Genomic DNA, 16,018 nt, shown 5'->3' on the forward strand with positions numbered 1-16,018 from the left:
ATGCCTGTAATCTCAGCACTTTGAGAGGCTGAGGGAGGAAGATCACTTGAGCTGGGAATTCAAGACCAGCCTGGGCAACATAGTGAGACCCTATCTCTACAAAAATACTAGCCAGGCGCCATGGCAAGTGCCTATAATCCTAGCTATTCAGGAGGCTGAGGCAGGAGGAATACTTGAGCTCAGGAGTTTGAGCCCACAGTGAGCTATGATCACGCTATGACATTCCAGCCTGGGTGACAGAGAGAGACCCTGTCTCAAAAAAAGATTTTAAAACCTATAATGGGATTTTTTTTTTTTTTTTTTTTTGAGATGGAGTCTCGCTCTGTCACACAGGCTGGAGTACAGTGGTGACTCATGCCATAACTCACCACAGCCTTGAACTCCTGGGCTCCAGCGATCCTCCCGCCTCAGCCTCCCGAGTGGATGCGACTACAGGCACACACCATTGCACCCAGCTAACTTTGTATTTTTTGTAGAGATGGGGGTCTCACTATATTGCCCAGGCTGAGATTTTTTTTAACCTCTCACATTTGCAAAGATCAGAAAGTTTAACACTAGTCATTATTAAAATTATTATCATTATTTCATGTTCCAGATATTCTGCTAGGTACTTTGAAATACATTTTTTTTAAAGGTTAACACTTGATTAGTGAGAATGTATAAATACTGCTATATATTGTGGGTGTGGATCACACAATCTCTACTGAGGGCAATTTGGCGATAACTGTAAATTTGTTAAAATCATATACTTTTTGACACAGGAGTTCCAGTTAAAGGAAATTATCCGATGGGTATATTTACACACATAATAAACATATAAAGACATTCGATGCAATGTTGTTTGTATTTGCGAAAGACTGGAATCCACCTCCATGCCCGTCAATAAGGAACTGGTTAAGTCATAGTTCATCCATTACATTGGAAGTCTATGGAGCCACTGAAAGAATGAGGAAGATCTGTGTGTGCTGATAGCGAAAGGGCACCGAGATACAATTAGTAAAAAAAAAAAAAAAGAAAGAAAGAAAGAAAGAGAAAAGTGTAGAATAGCATGTTCTCTGTCATTTGTGCTTTAAAAGTCTACACACCCCTATGTGCACAGACTCTCTGGAAGGACACGCAAGTCGGTGGGAACAGGGGCCCCTGGTGGGAAACTGGGCCACCACGAGACAGGGGTAGAAGGGAAATTTGTTTCTCCATTTGTAACTTTTAAATTTTGTACTCATGTTTATAGTACCTATTCAAAAGTAAATGTTAAAATTGATAAATATTAAAATTAGATATATAAGGAAATCAAATTTAAAGTATCCAAACATATAGTATGTCAGAATTGTAAATGGAAGGCTATACTTCTTGACTTACAAAAATCTGATTTGAGATAGTCTAAGTTTATGAAACTGGAGAAGCTAAAGGGTCTCCCGGGTGTCCTGGTCCGCAGCACCCACTCTGCCTTCTGCACCCCATTCTGCTTCCTTTTTTGGTCGCTGTGATACTTCTTGTCACTTGTACCATGGCTGCTGCCCAGCAGTCCCCAGGGCCCTCCTCCGTCTCTGTAGCCCACTCTTCCCGGCCAGCACTGGAGCCACTGAGCAGGCTCAGGCCAGAGCAGGCCTGTGAGGCCCCGTCCTGGCGAGTCCAGGCGCCAGCCTAGGTTTCAGTGTGGAGTTTCAGCAACGCTCTACCTGCACGGACCTGGCCTTGGCCACGACAGGCCCATTTCCAGGGATTGATGCGACGGAGGTCCTCTGGTGAGACACATTCTACCTTCAAGTCACTTCTCAACCTTGGTTGGTCAAGACTGTGGTTTTAAAAATGATGATCAGGGCCGGGCGTGGTGGCCCACTCCTGTAGTGTAATCCTAGCACTCTGGGAGGCCTAGGCGGGTGGATTGCTCGAGGTCAGGAGTTCGAAACCAGCCTGAGCAAGAGTGAGACCCCGTCTCTACTATAAATGGAAAGAAATCAATTGGCCAACTAATATATATAGAAAAAATTAGCCGGGCATGGTGGCACATGCCTGTAGTCCCAGCTACTTGGGAGGCTGAGGCAGGAGGATCACTTGATCTCAGGAGTCTGAGGTTGCTGTGAGCTAGGCTGATGCCACCGCACTCACTCTAGCCTGGGCAACAAAGCAAGACTCTGTCTCAAAAAAAAAAAAAAAAATGATCAGGGATGTTTATAAAACTGTCCCCACCTCTCCTACCATAAGAGAGTCTCGTGACATATTTTATGCCTTAGCTTAGACTGGTTCAGCGTGAAGGTGGAGGCAACCGCAGGGAATCGTCACTGTAATTAGAAAGGAGCACGCCCTCATGGACTGAGCCACAGCGAGGCACTTGTTTTCGTTCACCTGAGAGGCAGCTTATTCGTAGCTTTGCCCTGTAGCTGCTTATTTACCTGCACTGAGGGGAGCGGGCCTGGGGAATGGCGTGACAAGAGAAAGGAGTGTTGAGTTTGCCTAAAACTCAGAGACTGTCTCCAGGAAGAATGATAGTTGACTCCATGAAAGAATTCTAATTCTGAAAATTGTGAAATTTTCCAATTTAAATCATCAGACTAATGAGGTATGGGAGAAGTGACAAACACTGGACTGTTGATAGGGACTGTCCAACCTGTTTCTTTATTTATAGATTGTGTAACTGTGTGGCAGTGTTTTATCAAAACCAGCTTTTCCTAGCAGGTAGTAACAATGCTAACCCTAATAGTTCTGAAGCCGGGCTTAGTTGGTACAAACAAGCATGACTGTCTCACTGCTCTGAAATTGCCACTAGTGAAACATTTTTAGGGCTCATAACTGATGCTTAAATTGGGTGGGAGCTGGGAGAAGACACAACCTGCCAAGGCCAGGTGGAGGTGGATCCTTTGTTTCCAGCCTCTGCTGCTTCTATGAATGCTGAAACTGCAGGCTCGCTTATCTTTCTCACCCACACAACTGTGAGCGCCCTGAGGGCAGGCAGCATTTCAACAAATATTTGTTGAAAGAGGAGGATTGGATTCTTTTTTTTTTTTTTTTTTTTTTTTTTTTTTTGAGACAGAGTCTCACTTTGTTGCCCAGGCTAGAGTGAGTGCCGTGGCATCAGCCTGGCTCACAGCAACCTCAATCTCCGGGGCTCAGTGATCCTACTGCCTCAGCCTCCCGAGTAGCTGGGACTACAGGCATGCGCCACCATGCCCGGCTAATTTTTTTTTTTTTGTATATATATTTTTAGTTGGTCAATTAATTTATTTCTATTTTTGGTAGAGACGGGGTCTCGCTCAGGCTGGTTTTGAACTCCTGACCTTGAGCAATCCGCCCGCCTCGGCCTCCCAAAGTGCTAGGATTACAGGCGTGAGCCACCACGCCCGGCTGGATTCTTTCATATATTTTTTCAGCTAACTCTTTTAGTCAATGTCTCTGAAAGGTCTTTGTCTTCTTATTTTAAAAAACTGATTTCCTTGGTATCATGACTTAAATGAAACCTGTTCAGCTTATGGACAGGAACTTTGAAGTTCCCAAGGGCCCTTGAGAAAGTGTTCCGTCTCCCCTCCCACCCTCCGTTCCCTCAAACGCAGACTTGTCTCTGCGGGTCGGATTCTGTATAGTTCAGTCTGCTGCTGGCAAGACCTCTAAGGTCAGGGGCACCTGCAGGAATACTCTCACCTGTGTTAGGAATTAACTTGCTTAGGCCTACAGCACTTTTAAGTAAACAAAAACTGAAATTGAATTGGTCCATTGACAAATTTCACTTCCTCTTTGAGACACTATGTAATTAATCCACATCAATCAACACATAAATGACCATGGAAGCAAAATGCTGAGCTGAATGCTGTGGATAAAAACAGATGTTCCCTGCCTTTAAGGAACTTAGTCTGATAGCTGGATAACTAAAACATTTGGGAGAAAAGCTAACAGTACAAGGCATTAATTGAATAGGTACCTAGTGAATTATAAAACCAGCAGCAGGATAGAGACTAGGTGGAGGGAAAGCTTTGTGGAGGACGTGCCCCCTGGGTAGGGCTTGCAAGGAGAGAACCAGAGCTGAAGGCCAAGCCCAAGTTTAGGGAAAAGTGGGTGTGGAGGCTACGTTAACTTGAGCACAACTGCATGTTCTGTCATTGAAAGACTTCCTTTGGGCAGGATGATACAAAGTAACGCACTGTAATCTTTTCAGTGCTAAGCTGGGGTCCGGAAACAGGACTGCCACATGTGGTTAAGCACTTAGTGCCCGACCATGAAGGGTCAAGGTCAAGGTCAAGGAAGGGGTGAAATCGAGCCTGAGCTTTGCTGCCTTTGCACCTGGGCCGTTTCTGCCCAGAGCAAGAGGCCCCTTCTCTCTCTGCCAGTGGCACTTTTTGTGAGTGGCTCTTAGCAGGAGCGGCTCTGTGCATAAAGACGAGCCGTGCAAAGCTGCAGCCCTGCCTGCAAGTCTTGATCGGACCCTGCATAAAATTCGTCAAATATGTGAGTGAATGTTGAGGTGGATCATTGAAGTTCCACACGGTCTCCCTACTTAAAGAGGACTTCTCAAGTAGATTTCTGCCTGATGGTTTTGAAGAACAGAGGTAATGCGGGTGTCCTGAGGCAGGTAGAGACAAAAGGCAAAATATACTCTAAGGCCCATTAACCATTCTAAAAATTCTTCGAGTTCATAAATGAAACTTGGGGCTAAGTTTAATAAAGTCCAATTGTTTTATTTTAAACCAAAGCAGTGTTTTCCTATAATATTTCAAGGCCTTCCCTGTACCTTTTGTAACTCTTTTATGGACTAAGCCGTTTTAATGTACTTAACTATTTTAAGTACTTTGAGAAGAACTGAAGAAATGGAAGGTTGGGCCTCTCTCCTCAGGTATTTATCTACTTAGGAAAAAGAGAAAGGCATACTACACAATGAGAGCATCAGCCATTTGTAGGGATTATTAGTTAGATACCCTTGTCAGATATACTTGGTCTTTTTTTTTTTTCTGAGACAGTCTGGCCCTGTCACCTGTGCTAGGGTGCCGTGGCGTCAGCCTAGCTCACAACAACCTCAAACTACTGGGCTCAAGAGATACTCCTGCCTCAGCCTCATGGGTAGCTGGGACCACAGGCATGTGCCACCATGCCCGGCTAATTTTTCTATTTTTAGTACAAAAAGGGTCTCACTCTTGCTGAGGCTGGTCTTGAACTCCTGAGCTCAAGCGATCCCCCCACCTCGGCCTCCCAGAATGCTAGGATTACAGGTGTGAGCCACCAGTCTTGATTTTGATGCTAGGTTGGGACTTCTAGTGATAGGCTGCAATTTTCATATGCTGTAAAAACTAGTAAGCAAATAATCACAAAGTTTAGATTGAATAGTAGCATTTCCTGCCTGAGCAGTCATATGTGTGCAAATAGGTGATAACCCCAAATAGGTGATAAATCAGGATTAAAATGAGCACCTCTGTCCTGGCAGTGCCATCCTAGCATGTCTGTCTTTATGCACGGCCCCATGGTGTTGTCACATCCTCACAAGTAAGTTTTGTGAGTTCTTTGCTGCCCAGGCCGAGAGTAAAGATATGTAACATTTTGTATTCTCCTTTCAACTTCCCTTCCTCTCCCCCTTCCCACGCTGGAAATATTTCGACTCCCCACCACTCTTCTTGTACTAGGTCAGACCTAGTTTCCCAAAGCCTTGATCGCGACTGTAAGCGAGCACTGCCCCTAGACCCCGTGGTTCGGATAAAGATGGGTAAGATTCCCACCCACTGGGGCGGTGTCACTCGGGAGAGTTAATAGGGGGACAGAGGGAGGGGCAGGAGGCTGGGAGGGACACAAAGGCCCTACAGAGGGACAGAACTGAGTCTGAATTCCAACTAAAGTAACTCGAGCTCTGTGAACTTGGGCGGGATATTCAATGACAATATCTGTCCAATGAGGATAAGAGTTCCTACCTAGCAGAGGCGGCTGTAAAGATTATAGACTGTAATTGCTTAGGGAAGTTCTTGGTTAAAACAGTAACCCTAAGTGGGACCCATGTAACTACAACAAAAGGTGATAAGTGACATAAGAGAAGTGCAAACAAAGGGGTGGGGGTTCCCAGCAGGAAGGCGCACACCTGTGGGAGGTGAGCAGGGCCCTCCCCGCCTCCAGGTGATCTGCTGCCCCAGCACCGCCTGGCAGGACAGAGCAGAGCTGGGCCGTGCAGGGCCCACGGTGTGACCTGCAGCTGCTGGCTCAGGCACCGGGGAGGGAGCATGGAGGAGGGAGCGGAGCTGTGGAGCTGAGTAGCCTGCGGGGGACTGAAGATGGGACTGAAGCTCGTTCTACTCTCCAGAAAGCGGGGCTACCTCGCTTTTCCTCCCGCCTCTCTCTGGATGTCTAAGGTGAAGCTTTTTTCTCTCTTCTCCAGCTCAGAGGCTGAGAATGGTGTGGAGGAGAAAAAGAAAATCTGCAGGTCGCCAACAGCCCAGTCCCCTACCCCGTCCATGGAGGCCGAGTCCCCAGACCAGAAGAGAATCATTTCCCTACGGTGAGTGCTCAGTTGACTCTCTTTGTTCTCTTTTTGCCTTTGGGGGCCAGGGGTTGCGAAGGAGCAGGTATTTCTAGTCATGGTCATTGTTCGGAGGGAGCACCTACTATAGGCCAGCGATGCCCCTGAGAAAGAACGGGCGCTTTTCCTGGGTGCCCAGGCCACTGGTGTCTGCCTCCCTCTCTCATCTCCTCCTAGCAGTGGCTCTTCCTCTTTCCTGCCCCAGCCTCTCCAGACCACCTGCGCCTTTCTGAAAGCACCCATTTTGCTAACAGAGGAAGCCAGGGTGGCCTCGTCTGGGCATAGATCCGTAAATCGCGCGGGAAGGCTGGCCGGCCGGAGTGTCTGCTCAGCCCCTGGGTTTGCACGCTGGTGTCTCACTTTCCTGGGAGCCACCGGGTTCCTGTGCCGGCTGGGGGCAGGGGCAGGTGTGGTCATGGGGCTGGAGGGGAGAGGTGGTTTTAAGGTGTGTAGCTGTAGCCCTGTTACTCTCAGGAGCACTAACTACCAAACAGAGACTTAAAGTTGTCTTTTAGCCCTTAAAAGGGAGTGGTTAAAGGAATGGTCAGTGATGGGTAAACGTGATTTTTTTATGTATACTAAGTAGAGGAATTATTGTTGTCCTTCCCCATTGTTAGAGCTGCTAGAACTGCTACCTTCTACTTTTGGCCTCTGCTAAGGGATGAGTAATTAACTCTTGCTTTTTGCTTCCTTCCGGCTACCCAGCCCATGTCTTCTCTCCAAACCTATGCTTTGTTCAAGACCAAGCGTAAGTCTTAACTCTTCCCCCACACTTTCCTTTTCCGACTCTAATTCCCAATTATCTTTCCACTGTTTCTGCATGTCTGTTTTGTGGCATCTCACTTTCACTGTTTTTTTCTACAGTTGTTTCCTATCAGAGCATCCTGCATCACTCACCAAATGATTCTCTTCTCAAAAGCACACAAAGCATGTTGATTCTCATATCTTTCACCACTGCTGACCAGCTGGAGCAGGCACCTTAAAAACACTGTTGGTTTTACTCCAGCTTCCCCAGGCTCCAGGGAAAATAATATACCCATCAGCAGGGCATGTGTGTTAACCTTCATGGGAGTAAATCTATGCTTGGTTAATGCTCGGCTCTGCTGCAATTCTGAATTTTTGTGTGAGGAGCCCCACATGTTCATTTTGCACTGGGCTTCTGGTCCTGCTTATGGTCACCTGTAGAAAGTGAAAGTGACATGGTTGGGAAGATGCAAAGAAATGGATACCGTGTAAATAAGCACCCCACCCACAGAAGTCTGTGCCATGCCGCAAGCTCCCTGGATTGCATGTTTTTTGAAATTATCAAGGGTGGAGCCACCCAGCTCCTCAAATTTGCTGCAACGCAGGCCATAGTTCCTCAAAAGATCAGATCTTTTTTTTTTGGTAATTCCATTAACATTTATTAATTTGAGTCAGTAGAGGTGATAAACTCAAATTGGTGAATAGTATAAATAAAAGGTAAGTTGACATTTATAAAAATAATTTTATTTTTAAGTACAAATGTTTACTCATAGCTTCCCCAAAAAGTAATCCCTAGGATTCCTGGTGAATTTATTTCTGTGAATAGGTTCAATGTCCTATAGCTGAAGTGAAATCCATCTACCCTGAATTGCTGACAGACATTTTACCTGTGATTTGAGTCTTGTGGAATCAAACTGTTGTGGCTGGAAAGGGCTGAAGACATCATATGGTTCATCTTTTTACAGCTAAAAAACTGGAACCTAACATCTCTGTAACTTCAGTCATTTTTGTACCTCTGTGACACCCATATACCACCTGAATTACTTTAGATTCTTCTTAAATCCACTTTGAACCAAATACTTTTTAACTGAGTATCATTTTAAGGAATGATATTGTGAAATCATGGATTCCATGAGCCATTTCCCCCTAAAGATAAAGCAACTACATAATTATAAAACTTGTTCATATATATATACATACACCTCTCAAAATCATACACATATTCCAGTGTGAAATGACTGTTTTTAACTATTGGTTTGACGACATGTGCAAATTTACACATCTACTAAAATAGACAGCCAGGGCCAGAATCACCTTAGAAAGAAACCCCAGAGCTCTGTCCTCTGCCCTTAACACGACAAAAGAAGACTTAACTTCATACCTGTGCCCCCCCCCTTGCTCTATATTTTTTTCCCCCTGATTTCACTTTTGCTAATTTCCTGCTCTGGGCTGTTGTGTCTCTTCTCATCGTGACTGATTCCTCTCGTCCTTTTAGTTCCAGCGTATTAAACCACAGCATTGCTCTCCTCTTCTCTTCCCTCCTGTTAGATTTACTGTCTTTATACCTGCTCCTAACTCCTACAATGTGTAATTTTTTGGCAATAAATCATGTACTGCCTTTTTAAAAAAATGTCTGATGCATGTGTACACAGGCTCCTTGAGGATAAGACTGTCTTGCGGGCCCCTGAGGCATTTGACACAAAGCCCCACTTAATTAATCCTTGTTAAATATTGATGGAATTCTGAAACAAAAATATTCTTTATGTCAGCAATTTTGTTTAGTAATTTGCCTCAAGTACTCCTCTTTATACTGATTAAGATACTTTTAAAATGACATAATTATTTTCACAACTCAATTGTTATTTCTCCCTTTATAAGTTACCATGTCCGCAGGTTGTGATTACAGCCTGCTCAAGTCCCCCCAGTCTCCTAAACACGGGCTGTTAAACGCCCTCAGAGTATCATGAATGATTATCGATATCCAGAAGAGAAAAACAAATGTCAGGTTTTCTTATGAGATGGTATAGTAATCCAGATTTATTATAATAAATTAGTAGCATAAAAATTTATCTTAGACTCCCTGGATTTTTCTTTCCCCAGGTCAAAATCCAGTTTTGATGGTGCCTCTTTAGCAGGTGATAAGAGCGATTGTAAAACAGAAAGCAAAAATGACCCTAAGAGTGAAAGGAAAAAGTCGTCTTCTTCTAGCCAGGTAATTTGGGAATGGAATTTGTATTGTCTCAGAGGGTGATGGAGCTATCGAGGCCAGTGGAAAGAAGGAATCCGAGCTTCCCGCTGGGCAGTACGATGTAACTTAGAGTCTAGAGAATGAGAAGAGTGGACAGGTGGCAGTTCCTGCAGTCAATTTCTGATCGATGTTTTATTCCACAGCTGACCCTCCAACACGTACTGAGTGGTAGTGAGTTCCAGGCTGTGACCCTCAACTCTGACAAGTACCCACAGATCAGGGACCAACACAGAATCATGTGCTTGTCTGGTAATTAGCAAACAAGGGGATCTGTGACATCCTTGTATTAAAGTTGAAGGGTCTGAAAAGGCACCTGCCTGAACAGAAGGCCAGGGGCACACAGAGGAGGAAGACCTGTGGACAGGGTCATGGTTCTCCTCCAGAAGTAATTTGAGCTCTGCTCTAAAATGCACCCAGATAGAAAACAAACCCCAGTTCTATGTCATCACAGAGTGTGATACATTTACTAGGGCCAGGAGTTTGGGGGATTTTTTTGACACTTCACCCCTAAATACTTGAATAGCTATCTCCTAAGAGCTAAATCAAAAAACTTGGCACACTCAAGAAATTTAACGAAATATGAAATATACAAAACATTACTATTAAATCTGTTTTGTGTTTCTACCATTGTCCCAGTAATGATGTCCTTTATAAAGAGGTTTTTTCCTCTCCAGGATCCAATCAAGAGTCACATACTGCATTTATTTGCTATGTTGCTTTTAATTTAGATCAATCGGTCCCACTACCTTTATTTGTCTTTTTTCACATTGACATTTTCAAAGAGTCTGTGGCCTAGGATATTTTAAATCAAGTTTACAACCAATGCTTCTTGTAGCCATTAAAAACAAAATCTCATGTGGAGCCCATTCTTCTGATCTTTTGTCACCTCACTTCGGATAATGGGCTCAAGCTCAATCCAGGAAAATATAAGTGGTGCTAGATCACTCGTTTCTTATAATTGAGTAATATTCCATTGTATACATATACCAAATTTGTTCGTACTCTCATATTTTCCTGAAATAAAAAAATTTTTAAAAAATCATCTCCATGGCCGGGCGCTGTGGCTCACGCCTGTAATCCTAGCTCTTGGGAGGCCGAGGCGGGCGGATTGCTCAAGGTCAGGAGTTCAAAACCAGCCTGAGCGAGACCCCGTCTCTACTATAAATAGAAAGAAATTAATTGGCCAACTGATATATATATAAAAAATTAGCCGGGCATGGTGGCGCATGCCTGTAGTCCCAGCTACTCGGGAGGCTGAGGCAGAAGGATCACTCGAGCCCAGGAGTTTGAGGTTGCTGTGAGCTAGGCTGACGCCACGGCACTCACTCTAGCCTGGGCAACAAAGCGAGACTCTGTCTCAAAAAAAAAAAAAAAAAAAAAAAAAAAATCATCTCCATGAAGCCCTCATAGAATACCTAGCTGTAATCAAGGAGTCTTTCTGGATGGCCAATGTCCTAGAAAGCAGCATGAGATAATTTACTTCATATAAGTGTTTGTCTATACAGCAGCTGACTTGCAGGGACCATGTGTGTTCTTGATGACCGGGGCTGGAGCCCTTCTGGGCAGCAGTAATAGGGCCAGTTTTACCATCGAGGCCACTCCTGACCTGGATCGAAAACCATCCGAGTCCTACTTGTGCTTCTCTCTCTGTTCTCCTTCCAAGACTTTGTGTTCAGCGGCTCCCTACGGGACAGAGTGACCCTGTGGAGGGAAGCCCCAGCTTACCTTGCGTTCTCAATAGCTGTGGGTACGACTGGCGTCACTCAGTAGCCCTGAGGCACAGTGGCCCAACCTAGGGAGTGGGGACGCCAGGTTCCCAGGGTTATTGTGAGCAGGATGTTTGTGAAAGCATAAATACTGTAACTATATAACTATAAATTGTGGGCTATGCGTTGTTGTCGCCATAGTTGTGAAATAAATACCTTAAAAATAAAGTGGTTTGCAGTATGCTGGGCCTCCAGAGCTCAGAGTCCTGGGCGTCCTCCTGCCCTGGACACTGAAGTCTGTGTGTGGAGGCCATCACTGGCTAAGGAAATGGCCTGGCAGCACCACCGCGGCAGGGATGGGGACCATGTGGTGCCCTAGGCGGTAGGGCCTTGAGATGCACTGTCCCGTTTAAGCCTGTGGCATCTCTTTGAAGCAGGTAATGTTTTAGTTTTTAAAAAATTTAAATTTAATTATTAATATTAAGGGGCCAGGTGTGGTAGCTCATGCCTATAATCCTACCTAGCACTCTGGGAGGCAGAGGCAAAAGGATCGCTTGAGGCCAGGAGTTCAAGACCAGCCTAAACAAGAGTACGACCCAGTTTCTACAAAAAATAGAAAAATTAGCTGGGTGTGGGGGTATGTGACTATAGTCCCAGCTACTTGGGAGGCTGAGACAGAGGGATCGCTTGAGCCCAGGAGTTTGAGGTTGCTGTGAGCTAGCATGATGCCACTATACTCTAGCCCAGGCGATAGACCAAGACCCTGTCTCAAAAAAAAAAAGATACTATCAAGGAAACAAAACTTCCTTTTTTTTTTTTTTTTTTTTTTTGAGACAGTCTCACTCTGTTGCCCGGCTAGAGTGCCGTGGCATCAGCCTAGCTCACAGCAACTTCAAACTCCTGGACTCAAGCAATCCTTCTGCCTCAGCCTCCCAAGTAGCTAGGACACAGGCATATGCCACCATGCTCGATTATTTATATATATATATATATTTTTTTTAAGTTGGCCAATTAATTTCTTTCTATTTATATTAGAGATGGGGTCTCGCTCTTACTCAGGCTGGTTTCGAACTCCTGACCTTGAGCAATCCGCCTGCCTCGGCCTCCCAGGGTGCTAGGATTACAGGCGTGAGCCACCGCACCCGACTAGGAAAACTTCTTATTTAGTTTAAAGTGACATTAAACTTTGTGATGTTTCCTAAGAAGGTGAAGGAGTAACGCCTGTGTTTTGCTCTCATTGCAGTACAAAGCAAATATGCACTTTCACAAGCTGTTTCTTGATGTCCCAACAGAGGAACCACTGAGGCAAAGTAAGTTCTGGCCTGTTTGATGTTTTAAGCTACATATTTGAAAAGTTTGGAGGCTGCAGTGAACTATGATCATGCCAGTGTGCTCTAGCCTGGGCAACAGAGCAAGACACTGGCCAACAGAGCAAAAAAAAAAAAAAAAAGAAAGAAAGAAAGGGGGGAAAAAGCAGTGGTTCATCAAAGGGCCCAAAGGTCCATTCTAGCCTCCTGGTATACAAATGTTAAGGCAAGATGCTGGATTTCTGCGGGATCTCCAAACAGAAGGTGTGGGTCCTGTGCTCTTCCGCCAGCGAGACCATCTGGTTTAAGAGGAGTCATCAGTGAGAATTCCCAGAAAGAGAGGGACAGGTGTGCTAACATTAGCCCACGGATGACACACCAACCCAAATAGAGGAGACTTTTGAAACACCATTCCTGGTCTTTCATGTCCAGTGGTAGATCTGCCTTTCCATTCTGCTTTATACTGAAATTTGTGACACTTTGGGTTAAAAAACAAATTAGTCTCCACAGCTTTCTTCCAGTAAAACTGACTAAAAAAGATGTGCTAGATCTTTTGAATATATTATCTCTGCCCATCTTGAGTCACCAAAATACAGACATGATTTGTGTTTTAAATGGAAAATTCTGTATGATGCTACACCTGTATGTATTCTCCCAGGCTTCACCTGTGCTCTTCAGAAAGAAATACTGTACCAAGGAAAGCTCTTTGTGTCAGAAAACTGGATTTGTTTTCATTCCAAGGTCTTCGGAAAAGACACAAAGGTTGGTATAACTTTTTTAAAAGAAAGCTAACCTTGTACTTTATTATATATTGTGATTATTAATTGGTTGAAAAAAAAATTTTTTTTGAGACAGAGTCTCGCTTTGTTGCCCAGGCTAGAGTGAGTGTCGTGGCGTCAGCCTAGCTCACAGCAACCTCAAACTCCTGGGCTCGAGCGATCCTCCTGCCTCAGCCTCCAGAGTAGCTGGGACTACAGGCATGTGCCACCATGCCTGGCTAATTCTTTATATATATATATTAGTTGGCCAATTAATTTCTATTTATAGTAGAGATGGGTCTCGCTCTCGCTCAGGCTGGTTTCGAACTCCTGACCTCGAGCAATCCTCCCACCTCAGCCTCCCAGAGTGCTGGGATTACACAGGCGTGAGCCACTGCGCCTGGCCTAACTGGTTGAAATTTAGCTATGTTTATAAATACTCGCGTCGTGGTTATGCCTTGATACCAAGTTTCCCTCTGCTCCGGTCCCAGCACCCGCCCCACCCGCCCGCTACACCGAGGCCTGCGGGCTGTGGCGAGGGGGAAAGAGCGCCCGCCCGCGTGGTCGCCTTTGGCCCCTGAGGTCCCGTCGCAGTTCTGTCCGGCCTCCAGAATAAGGAGCCAGAGAATGCCTTCTTGGGGCTGTGCGACCTCTGAGTTTTCAGTCATTCTGACTCATGATTATGAAGAAGCTGTCTTTATACTCATGAAGGAGCCAATTAAAAACTCTTTGTTTGGAGCAATAGATGTGCTTTATTTAAATGTTCTCTCCGAAGCCACTGGCAGTCACACATAATGACCACTTAACCAAACGTAATGGAAATTCTTTACTTTCCTGGTGTTGGGTCTACAGACTAGCATACTACTCTTTAGGTAAAACGTGTTATTTCTGTGTTGTTTCTTCATTATAGAGAGTTATGTTTAGATGAACATATTTTCTTTGGCAGTATCATCAGAATCAGTATAATGTAAGCAATAGTGAGCAGTATTCCACCGTACTTCTAGATTTCTGGATCGTAAGGACTTGTTCCTGGAGTGGGACAGGGGCTGAGGAGTACTGACCGGGCGATAAAGATCGTTCTCAGGAATGCAGAGAGAGCCCACATCTCTGAGCAAGGCAGCAGGAATTAAAGATTTCAGTGAACGGAGAAGTAGTCTTTGTTAAGAGATGGGGAAACTCACAAAGGCAGTAAGCACAGTTTCAAGCCAATATGATTGTAACGAGAACTGACAGAAGCTAAAAAGGAGTGACCCGGGTTTTCTAAAGACATGGACACACTGAAACTGCTTTGGCATGGGCTGTGTCTGGCCTACAGGGGCAGGAGATTGGAAGTTAGCAAGGGTGGGAATAAGAACCATGAGAGTACTTGTGTGTGTCTTCCCTTCTAAGCATGGTTGTCAGAGGAGATTTGGGCTTGAGAGATGCTGCAGAACTTGCTCACTGCCGCAGACCTTCGCCTGACACAATCTGATACACTGAAGGCTCCCGAACAACGTGCCCTAAGAAGGGAACCTTCTAAGCACCCTACCCAGGAAAAACATTAATAAAGTTTAGCCTTAATTTAATCAGGACCATCTAGTCAGCTGCTGCTGGTATTTTCAGATGTTAGTAAAATTAACACGTATGTATTGTGTTCCATCTAAGCTCAAAATGAAAAGTGATTTAAGCTTTATTTCACAAATTTGCCTCATTATAATTTTATACTCATGAAGCAATTGATTGAAAACTCCTTCTTAAGGGTGTTCCTTGCCTTAGATTATGAAAAATCTAAATTTATAGCCCTTTGTCACTGTTTGTGTTGCTGCTCAAAAACAAAATTAGACTCATTTTGATATCATATCTAAGTAAATCTTAAATTATTTTTTCCAAAATTATCCCAGCTTATAACTTCTGAATTACCTCCCATTCTTAAATTCTTGGTGAGTAGAGTTCTCTGGCAAAATATTAGCTTTTTAGAAAATGTCTATTAGCCCCTCCTTCATCCATAGCCTTCCTGTTTGGAACATGGCGGGACAGTGAATAACATCATCTCATAAACCCAGATGTAAATGTAAACATTCAAAATGAAAAGCTCATCCTTCTTCCTTCAAGCTGGCAGTGCTTACATAAGACCCTCCTCCTCACTCACCTTGTGGGGTCTTTCCGAAGATGTGAAGCATTTTTACGAAGCAGATGTTCAAGTGAACGTGTGTACCTGTGGAGGGAGTTAGATCGTTTTCTTTTTGCCATGGCAGTGTGTGACTCTATTTTCAGAGATAAAGTGATGTGATCTGTTTTCCTTTGAGACCAAACCTGATTAGAGGGATATAACATAGAACTATCAGGAAATTCTACTATTGTTTATGCCATCTGATATATATATTTTTTTATTTTATTTTTTTTGAGAAAAAGTCTCACTCTATTGCCCTAACTAGAGTGCCATGGCGTCAGCCCAGCTCACAGCAACCTGAAACTCCTGGTCTCAAGTGATCCTCCTGCCTCAGCCTCCGGAGTAGCTGGGACTACAGGCACGCGCCACCATGCCTGGCTAATTTTTTCTGTATATTTTTAGTTGTCCAGCTAATTTCTATTTTTTTAGTAGAGATAGGGTCTCGCTCTTGCTCAGGCTGGTCTCAAACTCCAGAGCTCAAACGATCTGCCCACCTCGATACATTCTTATAGCAAATTGTATTGAAAAACACCCATGTTTGGATCAGATTGGTTCAAATTCCATCTTTGTAGCTTCTTATAGGTATGACTTTAAGCAAGTTATGTACCTCTCTAAACAAACT

At 44.4% G+C, this 16,018-nt stretch overlaps 1 protein-coding gene across 8 annotated transcripts in view; it reads left to right on the forward strand.

Moving 5' to 3' along the window:
* GRAMD2B (GRAM domain containing 2B) overlaps positions 1-16,018 on the forward strand; it is a 73,066-nt gene that overhangs the window by 39,694 nt on the left and 17,354 nt on the right. For 3 of the 8 annotated variants that reach the window (XM_076008327.1, XM_076008326.1, XM_020290104.2), the window contains exons 2-6: positions 6,344-6,463; positions 7,190-7,232; positions 9,329-9,440; positions 12,426-12,492; positions 13,148-13,251. In XM_076008327.1, the coding sequence (XP_075864442.1) occupies positions 6,344-6,463; positions 7,190-7,232; positions 9,329-9,440; positions 12,426-12,492; positions 13,148-13,251 (446 nt within the window). Of the gene's footprint in view, positions 1-3,030; positions 6,464-7,189; positions 7,233-9,328; positions 9,441-12,425; positions 12,493-13,147; positions 13,252-16,018 lie in introns of those variants that run through there. The other 5 variants (XM_076008329.1, XM_012735515.3, XM_076008330.1 and 2 more) reach the window with 3 other exon arrangements.

The sequence above is a fragment of the Microcebus murinus genome, chromosome 11 (assembly GCF_040939455.1).
Source record: "Microcebus murinus isolate Inina chromosome 11, M.murinus_Inina_mat1.0, whole genome shotgun sequence".
Classification (NCBI taxonomy): domain Eukaryota; kingdom Metazoa; phylum Chordata; class Mammalia; order Primates; family Cheirogaleidae; genus Microcebus; species Microcebus murinus.